Raw genomic sequence first — 17547 nt, forward strand, 5'->3', positions numbered from 1 at the left:
CACTCGCCAACCTGAGCATGCTCCGAAAAAGGACCCCCGCCTCCCCCTGCGCGCATGCCCGGAGGGCGCGAGCCAGCGCCGGGCTTCCCCCAGCCGGCAGGCGAGCGTCACGGGACGGGATCGGTGGACCCCACCTTCCTCCCCACACCCCCCCAGCGGCGCCCGCCTGCACTCGTCTCCGCGGGCGCGGATCTTTGCGCGGCTAGGCATGCCACGCGCGGATTATCCGCGCCGCTGCTTTTCTTTTGCAAGCAAGCAAACAAACAAACAACAACAACAGTGCATTTGGAGGGATGGGAGGGGGAAATGGTGGGGAGGGAGGAATAAAATGAGAGGGTGGGCAGAGGAAAGGGAGGAGGGGAGAGGAGGAAAAGAAGCTGACCTCACTCCCCACCTCCCACCCCCCCCAAAATAAGATCACCCCGGCCTTGTCTCTGCTCACCCCTCCTGCAGCCCAGCCCAGATGCCAAACTTCACTCCTGCAGCTCCTGGGAAATCCGGACTCCAGTTTCCCACGCACGAGGGGAAGGAGGGAGGGAGGAGGGAGCAAAGCAGGAAGGGGACGGATTAGCCCCTGACATCAGGAGGCTTGGCCTCACATGCCACCCACACTGGCCTGTCTAGGAATCCGGAGTGAGCCCTCGTTTAAACGCTGGCCGATTTGGAACAGATCTCTCCACCCACCTATTGGGGGTGGGTAGTGGAAACTTACTTTCTCTCTCTCTCTTTCTGCCTTCCTCGTATCTCAGGTCCCTTTCTGCCCATCATTACACCTCCATGCTGGGTAAGGAAGGTTGAGCTGCACCGGGTGGATTTCCGCCTGCCAGTTTAGTTCAGTCAAAGGCGCAACAAGAGGCCTGCCCGCTTTTAAAAGAGCACTGCCTTACATCCCACCCAATGGCTCGCCAGGAATCTGGAGTAAGCCCTCATCTGCAGGCGGGTTTGAAACTTTTTTTTTTTTTAAGGGGTGTCACACTCCCCCTTCTCTGCCCTTGTTGTGCCTTTAATAGGTAGTGGCTGTTTCTTCCCGTCTTGGCGCAAGGGAAGGGACGTGAGCTGCATCGGATGGATTTCTGCCTGCCATTCAGTTAAATTAAGGGTCCAGCAAGACAGATTCATATCCATCTTTAAAAGAGGGGAGATCTTTGCTCTGTCTTACATCCCACTAACTGGTTTCTCGAGGAATACAGAGTAAGCCCTTATTCTGTAGCTCATCTAAACGCAAAGAAGTCTGGATCTGGTTTCTGCTGCCTCGTTCTCTCTCCCTCCCAGGTGGAAAGATCCAACAGTGGAAGTTTCTCCCTATCACTTCACCTCCTTGCTGCACCTGGTGGATTTCTGCCTGCTACAACCTGGTAAAGTTGTAGCGGATCTCAGCCATTTTTGTTCAGAGAGTGGTAATACTAAATCTTTATTATCTGAGATTGCTAATGCCAAGGCTGCTGCCTCTTTAACAGGTGCATGACAGTAGGAAACTCCACAGGTGAAGCTTTGCTCCGGATGGATTTCTGCTTGCAACATAGCCATTAAAGGTGTGAGCAGTACTTGTGAAAAGGATCTAGGACTCTTGGTAGACCACAAACTTGACATGAGTCAACAGTGTGATGCAGCAGCTAAAAAAGCCAATGCAATTCTGGGCTGCATCAATAGGAGTATAGCAGGCACGTCCAACAGGTAGATCACTGGACATCTGTGGTAGATCACTGGCTCCCCCCAAAGAAGCTCAACAACTATGGCTCCCCTTAAAAAAGCCCAATATTTTTGCCCTGTACCTCCAAAAACTGGGGCTTTCCTTCTCCCTAAAAAAAAAAGCTGAACAACTTTGATCTGAATGCCTTAAAAATGGGCCTTCCTCCTCCCCCAAAAAGCTGAACAACTTTGACCTGAACCCCAAAAAAGGGTACTGAGAGCACATGTACTGCTCTCAAGCCAGATGTCACCCATCCTGTATTTGTGCCTTTCATTTTTTTTTGCCCAAGTGTAGTACTTTACATTTCTCCCTGTTAAAATTCATCTTGTTTGCTTTGGCCCAGTTCTCCAATCTGTTAAGGTGATTTTGAAGTGTGATCCTGTCCTCTGGGGTATTAGCCAGCCCTCCCAATTTGGTGTCATCTGCAAACGTGATCAGGATGCCCTCAAGCCCATCATCCAAGTCATTGATAAAGATGTTGAATAAGACTGGGCCCAACCCTGTGGCACCCCAGTAGTCACTTCTCTCCAGGATGAAGAGGAGCCATTGATGAGCATCCTTTGGGTTTGGTCAGTCAGCCAGTTACAAATCCATTGAATGGTAGCATTGTCTAGCCCGCATTTTACCAGCTTCTTTACAAGAATATCATGGGGCACCTTGTCAAAGGCCTAGCTGAAATCAAGATAGGCTACATCCACAGCGTTCCCTTCATCTACCAGGCTTGTAATTCTGTCAAAAAATGAGATCAGGGTTGGTGAGAAAGGAACCTGTCAGTCTGATGGAGGGCAAACAAGAGTTGCCTAAAGCTGTCCCAGAGTGAGAAATTCCACGCAAGGACAAAGCGCATGGGGTGAAGTACCACTTTGTGGAAGAGGGACTTGTGCAACTGTCTTATTGCCGTACCAAGGAGATGACTGCAGACAAAGGAGGGTTTCCAGAACCTACGTGTCAAGCTTGGACTCTGGGTAATTGAATAAAATTTGAGTATATAAGTGTATGATGTATTGCCTGAGAAAGGGGGACTTGGGATGTACCATCACTGAAGCAGTCAAGTACAACATTTTCCTGCTGCCTAGAGTGGACCCACAGGGGAATGTGGCTCCAGACAGGGAGGACTTCCTGCCATACCTGTTCTGGAGCCCCCTCCCCTTGTGTGTGACCAGGTAGGTGGGTGTGGCCCTTTAAAAGGGCTGAGCACATGGCCATCTCTCCCTTTTCCCATTTTCTCCTTTTGGACTTCTCTGTTGGACCTCCTCTCCTGCCTCTTATCCAGCAGCACATGACTCATCCTTACAGATAGAAGCCACAAGGTAAGTAAACTTTACTGCTGTGTTGTTGTTATTATTTTAAGAGGGAAATACTAAGGGGAAACTGTTGTAAGAATTTCAAGGTCTTTCATATATATATATATATGTTATTAATTTACCAAACAAATAAGGCCACATGTCTGAAAACAGCACAGAAAGACAGGCCTCACTCCATTTTGACTCCTAGCTGGCCAAGTGTTTTCATCTGCAGGTGAGAAGTCTCTGCCTGAGGATGGGCCATTTCCCTCACAATGGTGTAATAAGAAAAAATCTGAAGAAGTGTGCATGCACACGAAAGCTCATACCAAGAACAAACTCAGTTGGTCTCTAAGGTGCTACTGGAAAGAATTTCTATTTTGTTTCGACTATGGCAGATCAACACGGCTACCCACCTGTAACAAGAAAAAAATCTGCCATTATTCCCTTATGGGGTACACAAGAGCCCTTGCAAAGTCCTTTGCAGGTTCTCCATTGGTAGGAGTAAAAAACAGAGGCCAACCAGAGAAAACTGAGAAGCAAAGCAGCTAGTAAGCTTGATCCTTATTGAAGCTGTTGCAACAGAGGTGATTTTCAGGGGGAAAGACCCAGAACAATGCAGGCATGCTCTTATAAAGACATTTCAAAATCTCCCTCCTGGAGTCTAGCCCACCCCCAGAAACATAATCTAATCACGGAAGAGGTGTAACCCAAGCTCATCACCCAAATGCATCACACCTACACCACACAAAAAGGCATTATCTGATGCCTCTTCTCAGTAGCCTGGCCATTCCTTTGAGATGGTAATCTTCTTTAATTCCTGGAACAATTAAATCCTTCCTTGCAGAGACCCATTTGGGAAACATTTGGTCATTTTGAGAGTCAAAATGGTGTGAGGCCATTTTGTGTGGTGTAGGTGTGATGCATCTGGGTGATGAGCTTGGGTTACACCTCTTCCGTGATTAGATTATGTTTCTGGGGGTGGGCTAGACTCCAGGAGGGAGATTTTGAAATGTCTTTATAAGAGCATGCCTGCATTGTTCTGGGTCTTTCCCCCTGAAAATCACCTCTGTTGCAACAGCTTCAATAAGGATCAAGCTTACTAGCTGCTTTGCTTCTCAATCTTCTCTGGTCAGCCTCTGTTTTTTACTCCTACCAATGGAGAACCTGCAAAGGACTTTGCAAGGGCTCTTGTGTACCCCATAAGGGAATAAGGGCAGAATTTTTTCTTATTACAAAACTTACCAGGAACAAGCAAGACTGCATTGCTTAATTTAAAGGATGCTAACGAATCACCAACTTATTTCCAGCAATCTGCAAGGGAATGTGCTCCGATGGCTTTCTCACCAGCGTAAGTGAGGAGGGATAATTTTTATTTAATTAATACATCCTCTCCTACCTTCCTCAACATCCCCACAGATTCTGGTTCTCTTATGTCCAGTAATTGGTCTTTCTACAGTTATCCGATTTAGCCACTGTGGAAAACAGAATGCTGGACTAGCCCATGGTCAAGCTAACATATTATCGGGGTCAAAAATATTTTTCTAAGTAAACCACAAAAAGTTGATCTTACTATGTTGACAATATGTGAAACCGAGCCACAATTTTTTGAAAAACAAAACGAGAAAGCTATAAATCCAAGTGCAAGAGGGAAAAAGAGGACCTTTCTGTCTCTGCTGTTTAATTTCTCTTTTCAGATCAAGCTTTCTCCCTGGCACAGTTTGTTTTTCTGTGAATTCCAATTCACAGCAGCCTTTGCGCTTACCACATAAACACCTGGCCCCCTTTAGCTGAGCAAACACCCAAGTGCAAGGGTCAGCAACCTTTTTCAGCCTGGGTCAGCCCACTGTCCCTCAGACCATGTGGTGGGCCAGACTATATTTTGAGGGGGGGGGGGAATGAACGAATTCCCCACAAATAACCCAGAGATGCATTTTAAATAAAAGCACACATTCTACTCATGTAAAAACACCAGGCAGGCCCCACAAATAACCCAGAGATGTATATTAAATAAAAGGACACATTCTACTCATGTAAAAACACACTGATTCCCAGACCATCCGCGGGCCAGATTTTGAAGGCAATTGGGCCGCATCCGGCCCACGGGCCTTAGGTTGCCTACCCCTGCTCAAGTGGGACAGTGAAGTGGCTTGAGAGGAAGAAGGAAAGTCTGTGAATTCACTACTGCCTGTCTGAAGGGGTGGGCTGGAGCCTATTATTATTATTAAAAAATATTAAAATTAAACAAATTAAAATTTAGTATTATTATTATTATTTTATTTATATGTACAGGTGAAACTCGAAAAATTAGAATATTGTGGAAAGGTTCGTTTCTTTCAGTAATTCAACTTAGCAGGTGAAACTAATATATGAGATAGACTCATGACATGCAAAGCAAGATATGTCAAGTCTTTATTTGTTATAATTGCGATGATTATGGCGTACAGCTGATGAGAACCCCAAATTAACAATTTAAACTTTTAAAGATTCGCCTTGTTGACCACCAGCGTTACACTTTTCATACATCGCAGAAGGAGGCAGTCTGCCGCAGAAATCGTGCCTGCCAAGATACTCAGTAGTCACTGATTACATTAGCAGGGCAGCTTGGCTTTTGTGATGGTAAATACTTCAATTCCTAAACCCACCCTATTCATACACAAATATGCCCTTAAGAGTGAGTGGATTTGCAAGCAAAGAGACAATGGGAAGACTTTCCCATTCCTTTGCAGAGAAATATTTGAGGTCAATGTGGGAGAGTCAAAATGGTTTGGGGGAGTCAAAATGGCTTCAGGATTTCTCTCCTGTACTATTTCGGACACGTGGTTTATATACTTACGTAAGTGTTTGCCTCGAACATTTATTAACGTTTATTTTATATTTGGCACCTTATAATTCTTAGAACACCACCCTATACCTGGAGGTCTCAGGGCGCTTCACAGTAAAAATCAAAATATAAAACCACAAAACATATAATCAAAATAAAACCAACAATCCAATAAACCACATTTTAAAAGGGCATGCGATGAAGTAGGAGTTACTTATGAGTAAACAAGCAAAGGCTTCTGTTCCACACTGTTCTCAGTGTTTACCGCTGCTTTCAGTGTTTATTGCTGCTGTCTACAATGCAGTTAATATTTCTATATTTTATTTAACCTGTTTTATTAGTTGTTATTGCCCTTTGCCAGACATCCCTGAAATATTAATTCTATCAAATGAAGACATAATCCCACCAGGTAATAAAAGGGATTGAACCAACGAAACACATAACATTTGTGGGTTTTCTAATATTAACAATTCAACCCAGTATTGGCGCTGCAACTGTTTTGCACTCTTTAGACATCTCTTGTTATCTTTTCACACAGGTAGTTTCCTGCCCTCCAGAGCTAAGGCGGAGCTTCCAGAGTGACATCAGGACCTTGGCCAATCAGCCTCTTTTGAGTTTGTTGACGCTGCATCCGAAAGTTCCCTTCTCTAGGATGGCACATCTGGGAACGGTAACATTGGCTGGTTTCCTTTTTCATTTTTTTAGTTGGTGGTTAAGATAGAGAGGGTGAGAATCACTCAGCAAACCGTGGGCGCGGATCTGAGCTTTCCATTTGTGCACGTCCCGAGTCCATTTTAATGGTTTCGATTCTCTCCCCTGGATTTATAGCTAATCCAGAAAGCTCGCAGGCTGGAATCGGGACAGGAATGGCAGGGAAGCCCAGATTTACAAACCGCTGCATTATTGCTCTGGGCCTTTTAAGAAACAAATAAATCGGGGGGGGGGGGGTGACATAGGAGCATGGCTGTTATGAGCCACCTTATCCAACAGGGGAGGGTGAAAGATTTAAAATACATGCACACATTTATATAAGTCAATGTGTTTATAAGTCTAGTTATCTCCCGCTTGGACTACTGCAATGCGCTCTATGTGGGGCTACCTTTGAAGGTGACCCGGAAACTGCAATTAATCCAGAATGCGGCAGCTAGACTGGTGACTGGGAGTGGCCGCCGGGACCACATAACACCGGTCCTGAGAGATCTACATTGGCTCCCAGTACATTTCCGAGCACAATTCAAAGTGTCGGTGCTGACCTTTAAAGCCCTAAACGGCCTCTGCCCTGCATTGCAGAAGGTTGCAGGTTCAATCCAGACAGTACTAAACAAAGTGGCCATGGTTCCTATTCCCGTGTGTAGGTGAGGATCATGAAGGAAATATTATATTGTTAACTATTTTCATTAAAAAAAAACCAATAACACGGGGAGTGTCAGAAATCCAGGGTACATATGCGGCACTCAAAAGTACCCTCTGAAGGAGGAGCTGCTTATCTGTATTTCCTCTTTTTCAAGATTCCTTATTTCAAACAATCTGCTTTCCCAAACAGGCAAAGGAAGGTTTCAAGGAGCCCAGTTGGGCCACAGCCGGGACGATGACGCTTGATACTTGCAAGGAGCCAGACCTGGGCATTGTCTATGGGGAACCCATCAGGCCAAAGCCCATCATTCATAAGAGAACGGAAGGTCAGAAGAAAGCCCACCCAGTCGAGGAGGAGGAGGATGTGCCCCTTTTTCGTGGGGAAAGTTTCAGAGCCTCCTGGGAAATCACGGTACAGACAATTCCTGGTGATGCTAAGGAGCAGGATGTATGCGTTGTGGGGGAGGAAAACATCTGGCAGTTCCCCAACACCGGCAAAAGAAAGGCCTGTTTGCAGGAAACCCACTCAGTGGAGGGTCCCATTCCCAGCAAACTAGACTCCAGTGTCCCCATTGAACCTCCAGCCCAGACCGTTGTTGATGCCACAGCCAGGATGATGATGCTTGATACTTGCAAGGAGCCAGACCTGTGCATTGTCTATGGGGAACCCATCAGGCCAAAGCCCATCATCCATAAGAGAACGGAAGGTCAGCAGAAAGCCCACCCAGTCGAGGAGGAGGAGGATGTACCCCTTTTTCGTGGGGGGAGTTTCAGATCCCCCTGGGAAATCACAGTGCAGACAATTCCTGGTGCTGCTAAGGAGCAGGATGTGTGCGTTGTAGGTGAGGAAAACATCTGGCAGTTCCCCAACACCGGCGAGAGGAAGGCGTGTTTGCAGGAAACCCACTCAGTGGAGGGTCCCGTTCCCAGCAAACTAGACTCCAGTGTCCCCATTGAACCTCCAGCCCAGACCGTTGTTGATGCCACAGCCAGGATGATGATGCTTGATACTTGCAAGGAGCCAGACCTGTGCATTGTCTATGGGGAACCCATCAGGCAATTCCTGGTGCTCCCACTCAGTGGAGGGTCCCGTTCACAGCAAACTAGACTCCAGTGTCCCCAGTGAACCTCCAGCCCAGGCTGTTGTTGATGCTGCTAAGGGACAAGACATCTGCATTGTGTATGAGCAAGGTGTCCTACAAAAGTCCACCGTCCATATCAGAACTGGGTATCCTGAGGAAGAAGGCTCAGAGGAGGATATAGATATGCCTATTCCTGGCAGAGGAGATTGGAAAGCCACATTGCAGCCCACTGTTGGTGCCCCCAAGGAACAAGACATCTGTGTTGTGTATGGGGAGATGGTTAGTCAGAAGCCCATCATTCAAGGAGGAGCCTCCAGTGAATCACAGCCCCAATCTCCCACCCCTGTGGGAACAGGAACTGACTAATGATGAAGACCTTCTATTTACATCAGTGTGTTATTTGACTGACTGTCTCCTCCAGCACCATAATTCAAAAGCATAAATTCTTCGGCGATCCGTCTTCTTTATGGTCCAGCTCTCACTTCCATACATTACTACTGGGAAAACCAGTACGGACCTTTGTCGGCAAGGTGACGTCACTGTTTTTTAAGATGCTGTCTAGGTTTGTCATTGCTTTCCTCCCAAGAAGCAGGCGTCTTTTAATTTCGTGACTGCTGTCACCATCTGCAGTGATCATGGAGCCCAAGAAAGTAAAATCTTTCACTGCCTCCATTTCTTCCCCTCTCTTTGCCAGGAGGTGATGGGACCAGTGGCCATGATCTTTAATTTTTTTGATGTTCAGCTTCAGACCATATTTTCCGCTCTCCTCTTTCACCCTCATTAAAAGGTTCTTTAATTCCTCCTCACTTTCTGCCATCAAGGTTGTGTCATCAGCATATCTGAGGTTGTTGATATTTCTTCCGGCAATCTTAATTCCGGCTTGGGATTCATCCAGTCCAGCCTTTCGCATGATGAATTCTGCATATAAGTTAAATAAGCAGGGAGATAACCACTACACCACATTTATTTTATGAGTTGTCTGGAGTGCAGCGGGCTGACAATGTCATTTTCTCAATTCTCCACAAGAAATGCAAGAACAAAAGGATTTCATACAGCTTTTTCTGTATAAATTAGTCTAAAATCCCTAAGATCAGGAATGCATGTCCGCACATTTTTTCCACCTACTCAAATTTATCCGTTTCTCTCTGCGTGCATTCTTTAATGAGCAATGAGGTCTCAGCTGTTAAGGAAGCTTTCCCCACAACCCAGGCACTTGAAAGGCCTCTCCCATGTGGATACTCTTGTGTGCCAGTCCATCCCTGGAAGGTTTTCGCACACACCGAACGCTTGTACGGCCTTTCTCCGGTGTGGACTCTCTGATGTGTGATAAGGTGTACCTTTTAACCGAAGGCTTTCCTGCGTTCTGCATTCCAAAAACGTGAACCCAGACCCTCTTGGGGTGTTAGTGCTGTGAGCCCCTCCACTGTAAGCTCAGGTTTCATGTATGCGTAAATAAAACATATTTCTCAAAGGCGCCACAGTCTGTCCCTCATTCCAAAGGAAAGCGAAGCCTAGATAAGCATGAGGAACCCCTGGAATCTTGCACTGTTCTGAGATGGGGGGGTGTGAGGGATCCTATTCCCTCCCCTTCCAATACTTCCCCAACAGTGACTCTCCCTAGGTTTCACTGACAACTAGGATGAATCCTTCAGTGTTCATATGGGAGTTGTCTCTGGGGTACCTCAGGGCTCTACGTTTGAAAACCTCTTTTGCCACCTATGGGATCTCCCTACCAGGGTTTCCCACTACTGCAGTTTGCCTTCCCTTTAGGCAAATAAGTGGCACACTTGGCTTCACTGTCCAGCCCTCTGTATGACAGGAGAATAAGCAAACAGTTTCCTCTTCCTCAGGAAAGCTTTGTTCTCTCCTCTTAGTCACACCTCTTAAGGTACTGATACACTGCCAGAGTCAACGAACGGTTAAGCACATTTAACTTTATTAGGCAACTTGAAAACATGGATGTCTCGGGTTATTACTGGTACCAATCTTCTTCTCATGTAATTCAGCTTTGTTATAATATTTCCTGCATCCCTTTAGCAATGGTAATGACCTTTTTTCCCATTCCCCAAAGCCTAACCTCCCCTTTTCTCTCTCTAAACCTCCATCCCCCAACTGCCAAACCCCCAACTGCCTTTCAAGGTTGTTCCCCCTCCTTTTAAAATGCCAACTAGCTCCACTTCCCAGGGAACACCTACCTAACATGGGAGTGATAGGTTAACCCATGATGAACCTGAATCATCATCAGGCATTATTCCGCCACAGGGGGCGTGCGTGCGACAATACTGCCTTAGAAGAGGCATTCCTCTTTTACTCGTGCACATTAACACCCTAGAACAGGCATGTTCCCCTCTCACACACGTGCACCTTAAGAGGCAGCCCCCCCCCTCATATGCACATCCAGAGAAGGGCATCCCCTCTCTTTCTCTCACACGAGAGAGAGAGAGAGAGAGAGAGAGAGAGAGAGAGAGAGAGAGAGGAGAGAGGAGAGAATGCCTCTTTCACAAAGAAGGGAATGCTCACATGGGAAGAAGACAGCCCTGTTTAGGGAAGTTTTAATGTTTGATGTTTTATACTAATTTTAATCCATTGGGAGCTGTCCATAGATACTACTACTACTACTATTACTACTACTTATTATTATTACATCTTGTCCTAACAATGAAACCCTGAGCCCTCTAGCGTCACCCAGGCAAGGCCTTCTCACCTGCTCCTAAGCCAGGGCTGCCGAGACACACGGGCATTCTCATTTCAGTGTCAATTAAATTAGGGTTGCCATATTTCAAAAAGTGGGACACGGGTGGCACTGTGGGTTAAACCACAGAGCATAGGGCTTGCTGATCAGAAGGTCGGCGGTTCGAATCCCTGCGACGGGGTGAGCTCCCGTTGCTCGGTCCCAGCTCCTGCCCACCTAGCAGTTCGAAAGCACGTCAAAGTGCAAGTAGAAAAATAGGTACCACTCCGGCGGGAAGGTAAACGGCGTTTCCGTGTGCTGCTCTGGTTCGCCAGAAGCGGCTTTGTCATGCTGGCCACATGACCCGGAAGCTGTACGCCGGCTCCCTCGGCCAGTAATGCAAGATGAGCGCTGCAACCCCAGAGTCGGACATGACTGGACCTAATGGTCAGGGGTCCCTTTATCTTTACCTATTTCAAAAAGTGTTGGGGGAGGCAGTTGTTGAACATTTAAAGAGAGGGGGGAGTGTTTCTGAGCTATTTTTTAAATGAAATTTGCCCAAATCTACACTGCCCTCAGATATGCTGATGATACTACCTTGATGGCAGAAAGTGAGGAAGAATTGAAGAACCTTTTAATGAGGGTGAAAGAAGAGAGCGCAAAATATGGTCTGAAGCTCAACATAGTACTAGTATATTCCAACAAAAGCTTCAGCGAACCCATGGCTGTTCCCAACTTTTCAGAAGAGGATTTAACCCAGCATCTCTACTGCTCTCTCCATTCTTTTGGGGTAATTCGACCAACAGGAGACAAATTCCACTCTATCCCCGCTTGTGTTACAACATAGCTCCAGATAGAGACACAAAACGGAGCCCCACCAAGTAAAATAAAGTTGCCGTATTTGTCATGAAAATCAGGTCCATGTTTGTGGTGAATTTGTCTTGCCACAGTACGCTGCACGCCACGAGGCCCAGAGGTCCCCTCGCCAAAGGAAAAAATATTATCCGCCTCAGGGTCGGACCCAACCCCCTCAGAGTTCATCTCCCGGCGTCCTTGTCAAGCACAGATGAAGAGCAGAATCATGTCTGGGAAATTTTGTCCTTAGGTCTTATTAACAGGGGAAACGTCCATTTTTAAAAAGCCATTTGGGGCACAGGAAGCTATCTCCCTGGCATGCTAGATTCCTGCTTATGGGTTTCTGTAGTACTTCCAGGGTTTCAGAAAGGATCTTTTCACGAGAGAAAGAATCCAAAAGGAGGAGGGGAGGGGGATAAAAGGCCTCTCCTTAGACATAGTTGGGTATCTGATTTCCTGTCCCTGAGAAAACCCTCTGAAGGGTTGCTAGGGGCGACACGCCAGCAGTGCTAAAATGAGTATTATTTTTTTGTGGGGAGAAAGGCAACACTGGAACTGTTCAGGAGAATAGCAAACACCAGCAGCAAAATGGGCAAGGGAGATTATTCTCTGTGGAGCAGGGTCTCTGTTTGGGATTAGGCTGCAGGAGAGAATCCAGCCTAACGTCACACTTTCCAGTTCTGTATGTTTCATTTGTTATGCCACCTTTCCTCCAAGGGCCCTCAGGTGGCATGCATAATTCTCCTGCTTCCCCCTTTTATCCTCGCAGCAACCCTGTGTATTTAGAGGCCTCTGACAGTGGAGGTGGAACATGGCCCATGAAGCTAGGAGCCATGGAGAGCCTTTCCCTTCTCTTTGAAAAAAATCCAACTTGGTGGTTTTTCTGCCTCCTGTGGCAGGGAGTTCCATAGTTCAAGTAAGCGCTTGGTGAAGAAGTAAGTCCCCGAGGAACATTTACCCACCCAGCTCGGGGCTTTTTAATGAGTGTGGATGCTTAATAATAATAATAATAATAAGTAAAATCTCCCTAAAAACAACTCTGGATGAGAGCCTAATGCACAAATACACATTTACTGAGCAATCGTGATACTGTAGTGATTTAGATCTCTTGGCCATATATTATCATTGTTTGCCTAACAGTGAGATGCTTGCCTGCTCTGTTTACCTAACAGTGAATATACCCATTTGCTCACATCTGGCTTTCAACACACATAACATGTGTTTAATGCAAATCTTGCAGGCTTCTGGACCGGGATCGGAGAGAGGTTGGCAAACCAGAGCTGGCCACTAGGGAGAAAGAAATATGGTGTCTTGGCAGTTATCTTGCTCCCAGATTTCACTTCAGCCACCAGCGATGGATGACAGCCTTGAACTCTGACCATGTTTCTTGCTTATCTGTGCCAGAATAGGATCTTGAATTAGATGGGCCATTGGCCTGATCCGTGTTCATAATAATGGCTCCCCACCCTGGCATGAACTACGGTTCCCAGAAGCCCTCGCGAGACCCAAAGGAGGTTACAGACCAACTTCTTTGTTTGTGCAAAGCCAGCGCTATATACTACAATGTGCATTTAAATCACACAGTTTCTCCAAAGGGATCCTGGGAACTAGTTAATTAAGGGTACTGCGAAGTGTAGCTCTGCGGGTGAGAAACTACATTTCCCATGATTATTTGGGGGGAAGTCATGTGCTTTAAAAGGGTGGGTTTTGTGGTGTAGTTTTCTTCTGAGTAAACATCATGGGTGTAGCTAGAGGGGGTAAGGGGGACAGCTGCCCCCCCCCAAATCAAGTAAATAAGTAAAAATCCTTAACTAAAAGAAGAAATTGTAGAAGGATTTCGACAGATTTTTCTGAGCACTTTGGGTCGAAAGTAATTTAAAATCCTGGCTGGGCCCATGGTAGACGTATATAGGATTGCAAGTTAACCCTTCAAGGTTCACAAGACTCTTCCTTCTTCCACAAACTTCCACCACCTCCTTTCTCTAGGGCAGCCATAGGCAAACTCGGCCCTCCAGATGTTTTGTGACTACAACTACCATCATCCCTAGCTAATGGGTAGTCTCAAAACATCTGGAGGGCCAAGTTTGCCTATGCCTGCTCTAGGAAACATCAGGTTTGTTGTTGTTGCCTTTGTTGTGAACTACAGTTCCCAGAGAGGGATGCAGGGGCGCTGTGGTCTAAACCACTGAGCCTAGGGCTTGCCAATCAGAAGGTTGGCGGTTCGAATCCCCACGACGGGGTGAGCTCCCGTTGTTCGTTTCAGCTCCTGCCCACCTAGCAGTTCGAGTGCACGTCAAAGTGCAAGTAGATAAATAGACACCACTCCGGCGGGAAGGTAAATGGCGTTTCCGTGCGTTGCTCCGGTTCGCCAGAAGTGGCTTAGTCATGCTGGTCACATGACCCGGAAGCTGTACGCCGGCTCCCTCAGCCAGTAACATGAGATGAGCGCCACAACCCCAGAGTCGTCCGCAACTGGACCTAACGGTCAGGGGTCCCTTTACCTTTACCTTTCCCCGTCTCCAATGTAGGGCATTTATGCTGGCCCGACTGAATATCTTTCCCTCGGCATTTGTCAGGGGTAGATATCAGAATATTTCCAGAAACAAGAGATACTGCAGATGTTCCCTGAATGTCCCGGACACTGTGGAGCATATTCTCTTTTACTGTCCACTACACAGTACGCTGCGTGAACGCGTGTTGTCCCCCCTTTTGGGTGGCCTGAAACCGCAGCATGGTGGAAGTGCTGGATTTTGTCTCTCTGACATTGACCAAGAGGTGACTGCGGGGGTAGCCGAGTTTATGGCAGCAGTGCTTCAAGGAGTACTTTAACAGGAGGAAATCCTAGATTTTACATATATACACATACAATCAGCCTACGAGTTTAATTGTTGTCTCTTTGTATATATACTTTTTTTTAAGGTTATTGTACATGCCTCTTTCTTTCGGGGTTTTACTTGTAGAATGCCTAATAAAGGTTTGATAAGTACCTTTCCAGTTCCCAGGAGCCCTTGCGAGCCCCAAAGCAGATACTAGCCACCTTTTCTTTGTGGGGAAACCAGCCAATTTTAAAACAAACAAACAGAAGCCCCAAATGCAGAAGCGGGATGGAACCCGAAGTAAGGATCGGGGCTGGGAATTTAAGAAGAAAGAAAAAGAGACACCCCCCTCCGGAAGCATTGCAAAGAGATAATAATAATAATAATAATAATAATAATAATAATAATAGTATCTGGACTTGCAAACAATGCACAAGTAGGATGGAAACCAGAATAAGGGCAGGGGTTGGGAATAAAAAAAAGAAAAAGAGATATCACTCCCATGCATTGCAAATTGTTGTTGTCGTTCAATCATGTCTGACTCTTCATGACCCCATGAACCAGAGCACGCCAGGCACCCCTATCCTCCACTGCCTCCCGCAGTTTGGCCAAACTCATGCCAGTTGCTTCGAGAACACTGTCCAACCATCTCGTCCACTGTCGTCCCCTTCTGCTTTTGCCCTCCATCTTTCCCAACATCAGGGTCTTTTCCAGGGAGTCTTCTCTTCTCATGAGGTGGCCAAAGTACTGGAGCCTCAACTTCAGGATCTGTCCTTCTAGTGAGCACTCAGGGCTGATTTCTTTATGGATGGATAAGTTTGATCTTTTTGCAGTCCATGGGACTCTCAAGAGTCTCCTCCAGCACCATAATTCAAAAGCATCAATTCTTCGGCAATCAGCCTTCTTTATGGTCCAGCTCTCACTTCCATACATTACTACTGGGAAAACCATAGCTTTAACTATACGGACCTCTGTCGGCAGGGTGATGTCTTTGCTTTTTAAGATGCTGTCTAGGTTTGTCATAGCTTTCCTCCCAAGAAGCAGGCGCCTTTTAATTTTGTGACTGCTGTCCCCATCTGCAGTGATCATGGAGCCCAAGAAAGTAAAATCTCTCACTGCCTCCATTTCTTCCCCTTCTATTTGCCAGGAGGTGATGGGACCAGTGGCCATGATCTGAGTTTTTTTGATGTTGAGCTTCAGACCATATTTTGCACTCTCCTCTTTCGCCCTCATTAAAAGGTTCTTTAATTCCTCCTCACTTTCTGCCATCAAGGTTGTGTCATCAGCATATCTGAGGTTGTTGATATTTTTTCCGGCAATCTTAATTCCGGTTTGGGATTCATCCACTCCAGCCTTTCGCATGATGAATTCTGCATATAAGTTAAATAAGCAGGGACACAATATACAGCCTTGTCATACTCCTTTCCCAATTTTGAACCAATCCGTTATTCCATATCCAGTTCTAACTGTAGCTTCTTGTCCCACATAGAGATTTCTCAGGAGACGGATGATGTGATCCGGCACTCCCATTTCTTTAAGAACTTGCCATAGTTTGCTGTGGTCGACACAGTCAAATGCTTTTGCGTAGTCAATGAAGCAGAAGTAGATGTTTTTCTGGAACTCTCTAGCTTTCTCCATAATCCAGCGCATGTTTGCAATTTGGTCTCTGGTTCCTCTGCCCCTTCGAAATCCAGCTTGCACTTCTGGGATTTCGGTTATTTATTTGCAAATTTTGTTGTCGTTCAGTCGTTCAGTCGTGTCCGACTCTTCGTGACCCCATGGACCAGAGCACGCCAGGCACACCTATCCTTCACTGCCTCTCGCAGTTTGGCCAAACTCATGTTAGTAGCTTCAAGAACACTGTCCAACCATCTCATCCTCTGTCGTCCCCTTCTCCTTGTGCCCTCCATCTTTCCCAACATCAGGGTCTTTTCTAGGGATTCTTCTCTTCTCATGAGGTGGCCAAAGTACTGGAGCCTCAACTTCAGGATCTGTCCTTCTAGTGAGTACTCAGGGCTGATTTCTTTGAGAATGGATAGGTTTGATCTTCTTGCAGTCCATGGGACTCTCAAGAGTCTCCTCCAGCACCATAATTCAAAAGCATCAATTCTACGGCGATCAGCCTTCTTTATGGTCCAGCTCTCACTTCCGTACATTACTACTGGGAAAACCATAGCTTTAACTATACGGACCTTTGTCGGCAAGGTGATGTCTTTGCTTTTTAAGATGCTGTCTAGGTTTGTCATTGCTTTTCTCCCAAGAAGCAGGCGTCTTCTAATTTCATGACTGCTGTCACCATCTGCAGTGATCATGGAACCCAAGAAAGTGAAATCTCTCACTGCCTCCATTTCTTCCCCTTCTATTTGCCAGGAGGTGATGGGACCAGTGGCCATGATCTTAGTTTTTTTTATGTTGAGCTTCAGACCATATTTTGCGCTCTCTTCTTTCACCCTCATTAAAAGGTTCTTTAATTCTTCCTCACTTTCTGCCATCAAGGTAGTATCATCAGCATATCTGAGGTTGTTGATATTTTTTCCGGCAATCTTAATTCCGGTTGGGGATTCATCCAGTCCAGCCTTTCGCATGATGAATTCTGCATATAAGTTAAATAAGCAGGGAGACAATATACAGCCTTGTCGTACTCCTTTCCCAATTTTGAACCAATCAGTTGTTCCATATCCAGTTCTAACTGTAGCTTCTTGTCCCACATAGAGATTTCTCAGGAGGCAAATGAGGTGATCCGGCACTCCCATTTCTTTAAGAACTTGCCATAGTTTGCTGTGGTCGACACAGTCAAATGCTTTTGCATAATCAATGAAGCAGAAGTAGATGTTTTTCTGGAACTCTCTGGCTTTCTCCATAATCCAGCGCATGTTTGCAATTTGGTCTCTGGTTCCTCTGCCTCTTCGAAATCCAGCTTGCACTTCTGGGAGTTCTCGGTCCACATACTGCTTAAGCCTGCCTTGTAGAATT

The 17547-nt window shown here is 46.2% G+C and overlaps 2 protein-coding genes across 3 annotated transcripts; one reads left to right on the top strand and one right to left on the bottom strand.

Annotated features, from left to right (window-relative positions):
* Window positions 1-7350: 7350 nt before the first annotated feature.
* Window positions 7351-8651, top strand: LOC117042803. Of its 2 annotated transcripts, none has more exons than XM_033142456.1 (2): window positions 7351-7686; window positions 8237-8651. In XM_033142456.1, the coding sequence occupies exons 1-2, from the start codon at window positions 7386-7388 to the stop codon at window positions 8596-8598; spliced, it is 663 nt and encodes a 220-aa protein (XP_032998347.1). In that variant the 5' UTR covers window positions 7351-7385; the 3' UTR covers window positions 8599-8651. The 2 variants fall into 2 exon arrangements, with proteins under 2 accessions (XP_032998347.1, XP_032998346.1); XM_033142455.1 differs by lacking the exon at window positions 7351-7686 and adding an exon at window positions 7699-8067 and having other exon boundaries at window positions 8237-8649.
* Window positions 8652-11617: 2966 nt separating this feature from the next.
* LOC117042478 (cytochrome c oxidase subunit 7B, mitochondrial-like) lies at window positions 11618-11944 on the bottom strand. Its single transcript, XM_033142024.1, has one exon. It carries the CDS (start codon window positions 11942-11944, stop codon window positions 11669-11671), a length of 276 nt encoding a protein of 91 aa, XP_032997915.1. The 3' UTR covers window positions 11618-11668.
* Between the last annotated feature and the right edge of the window lie 5603 nt (window positions 11945-17547).

The sequence above is a fragment of the Lacerta agilis genome, chromosome 2 (assembly GCF_009819535.1).
Source record: "Lacerta agilis isolate rLacAgi1 chromosome 2, rLacAgi1.pri, whole genome shotgun sequence".
Taxonomy (NCBI): Eukaryota; Metazoa; Chordata; class Lepidosauria; order Squamata; family Lacertidae; genus Lacerta; species Lacerta agilis.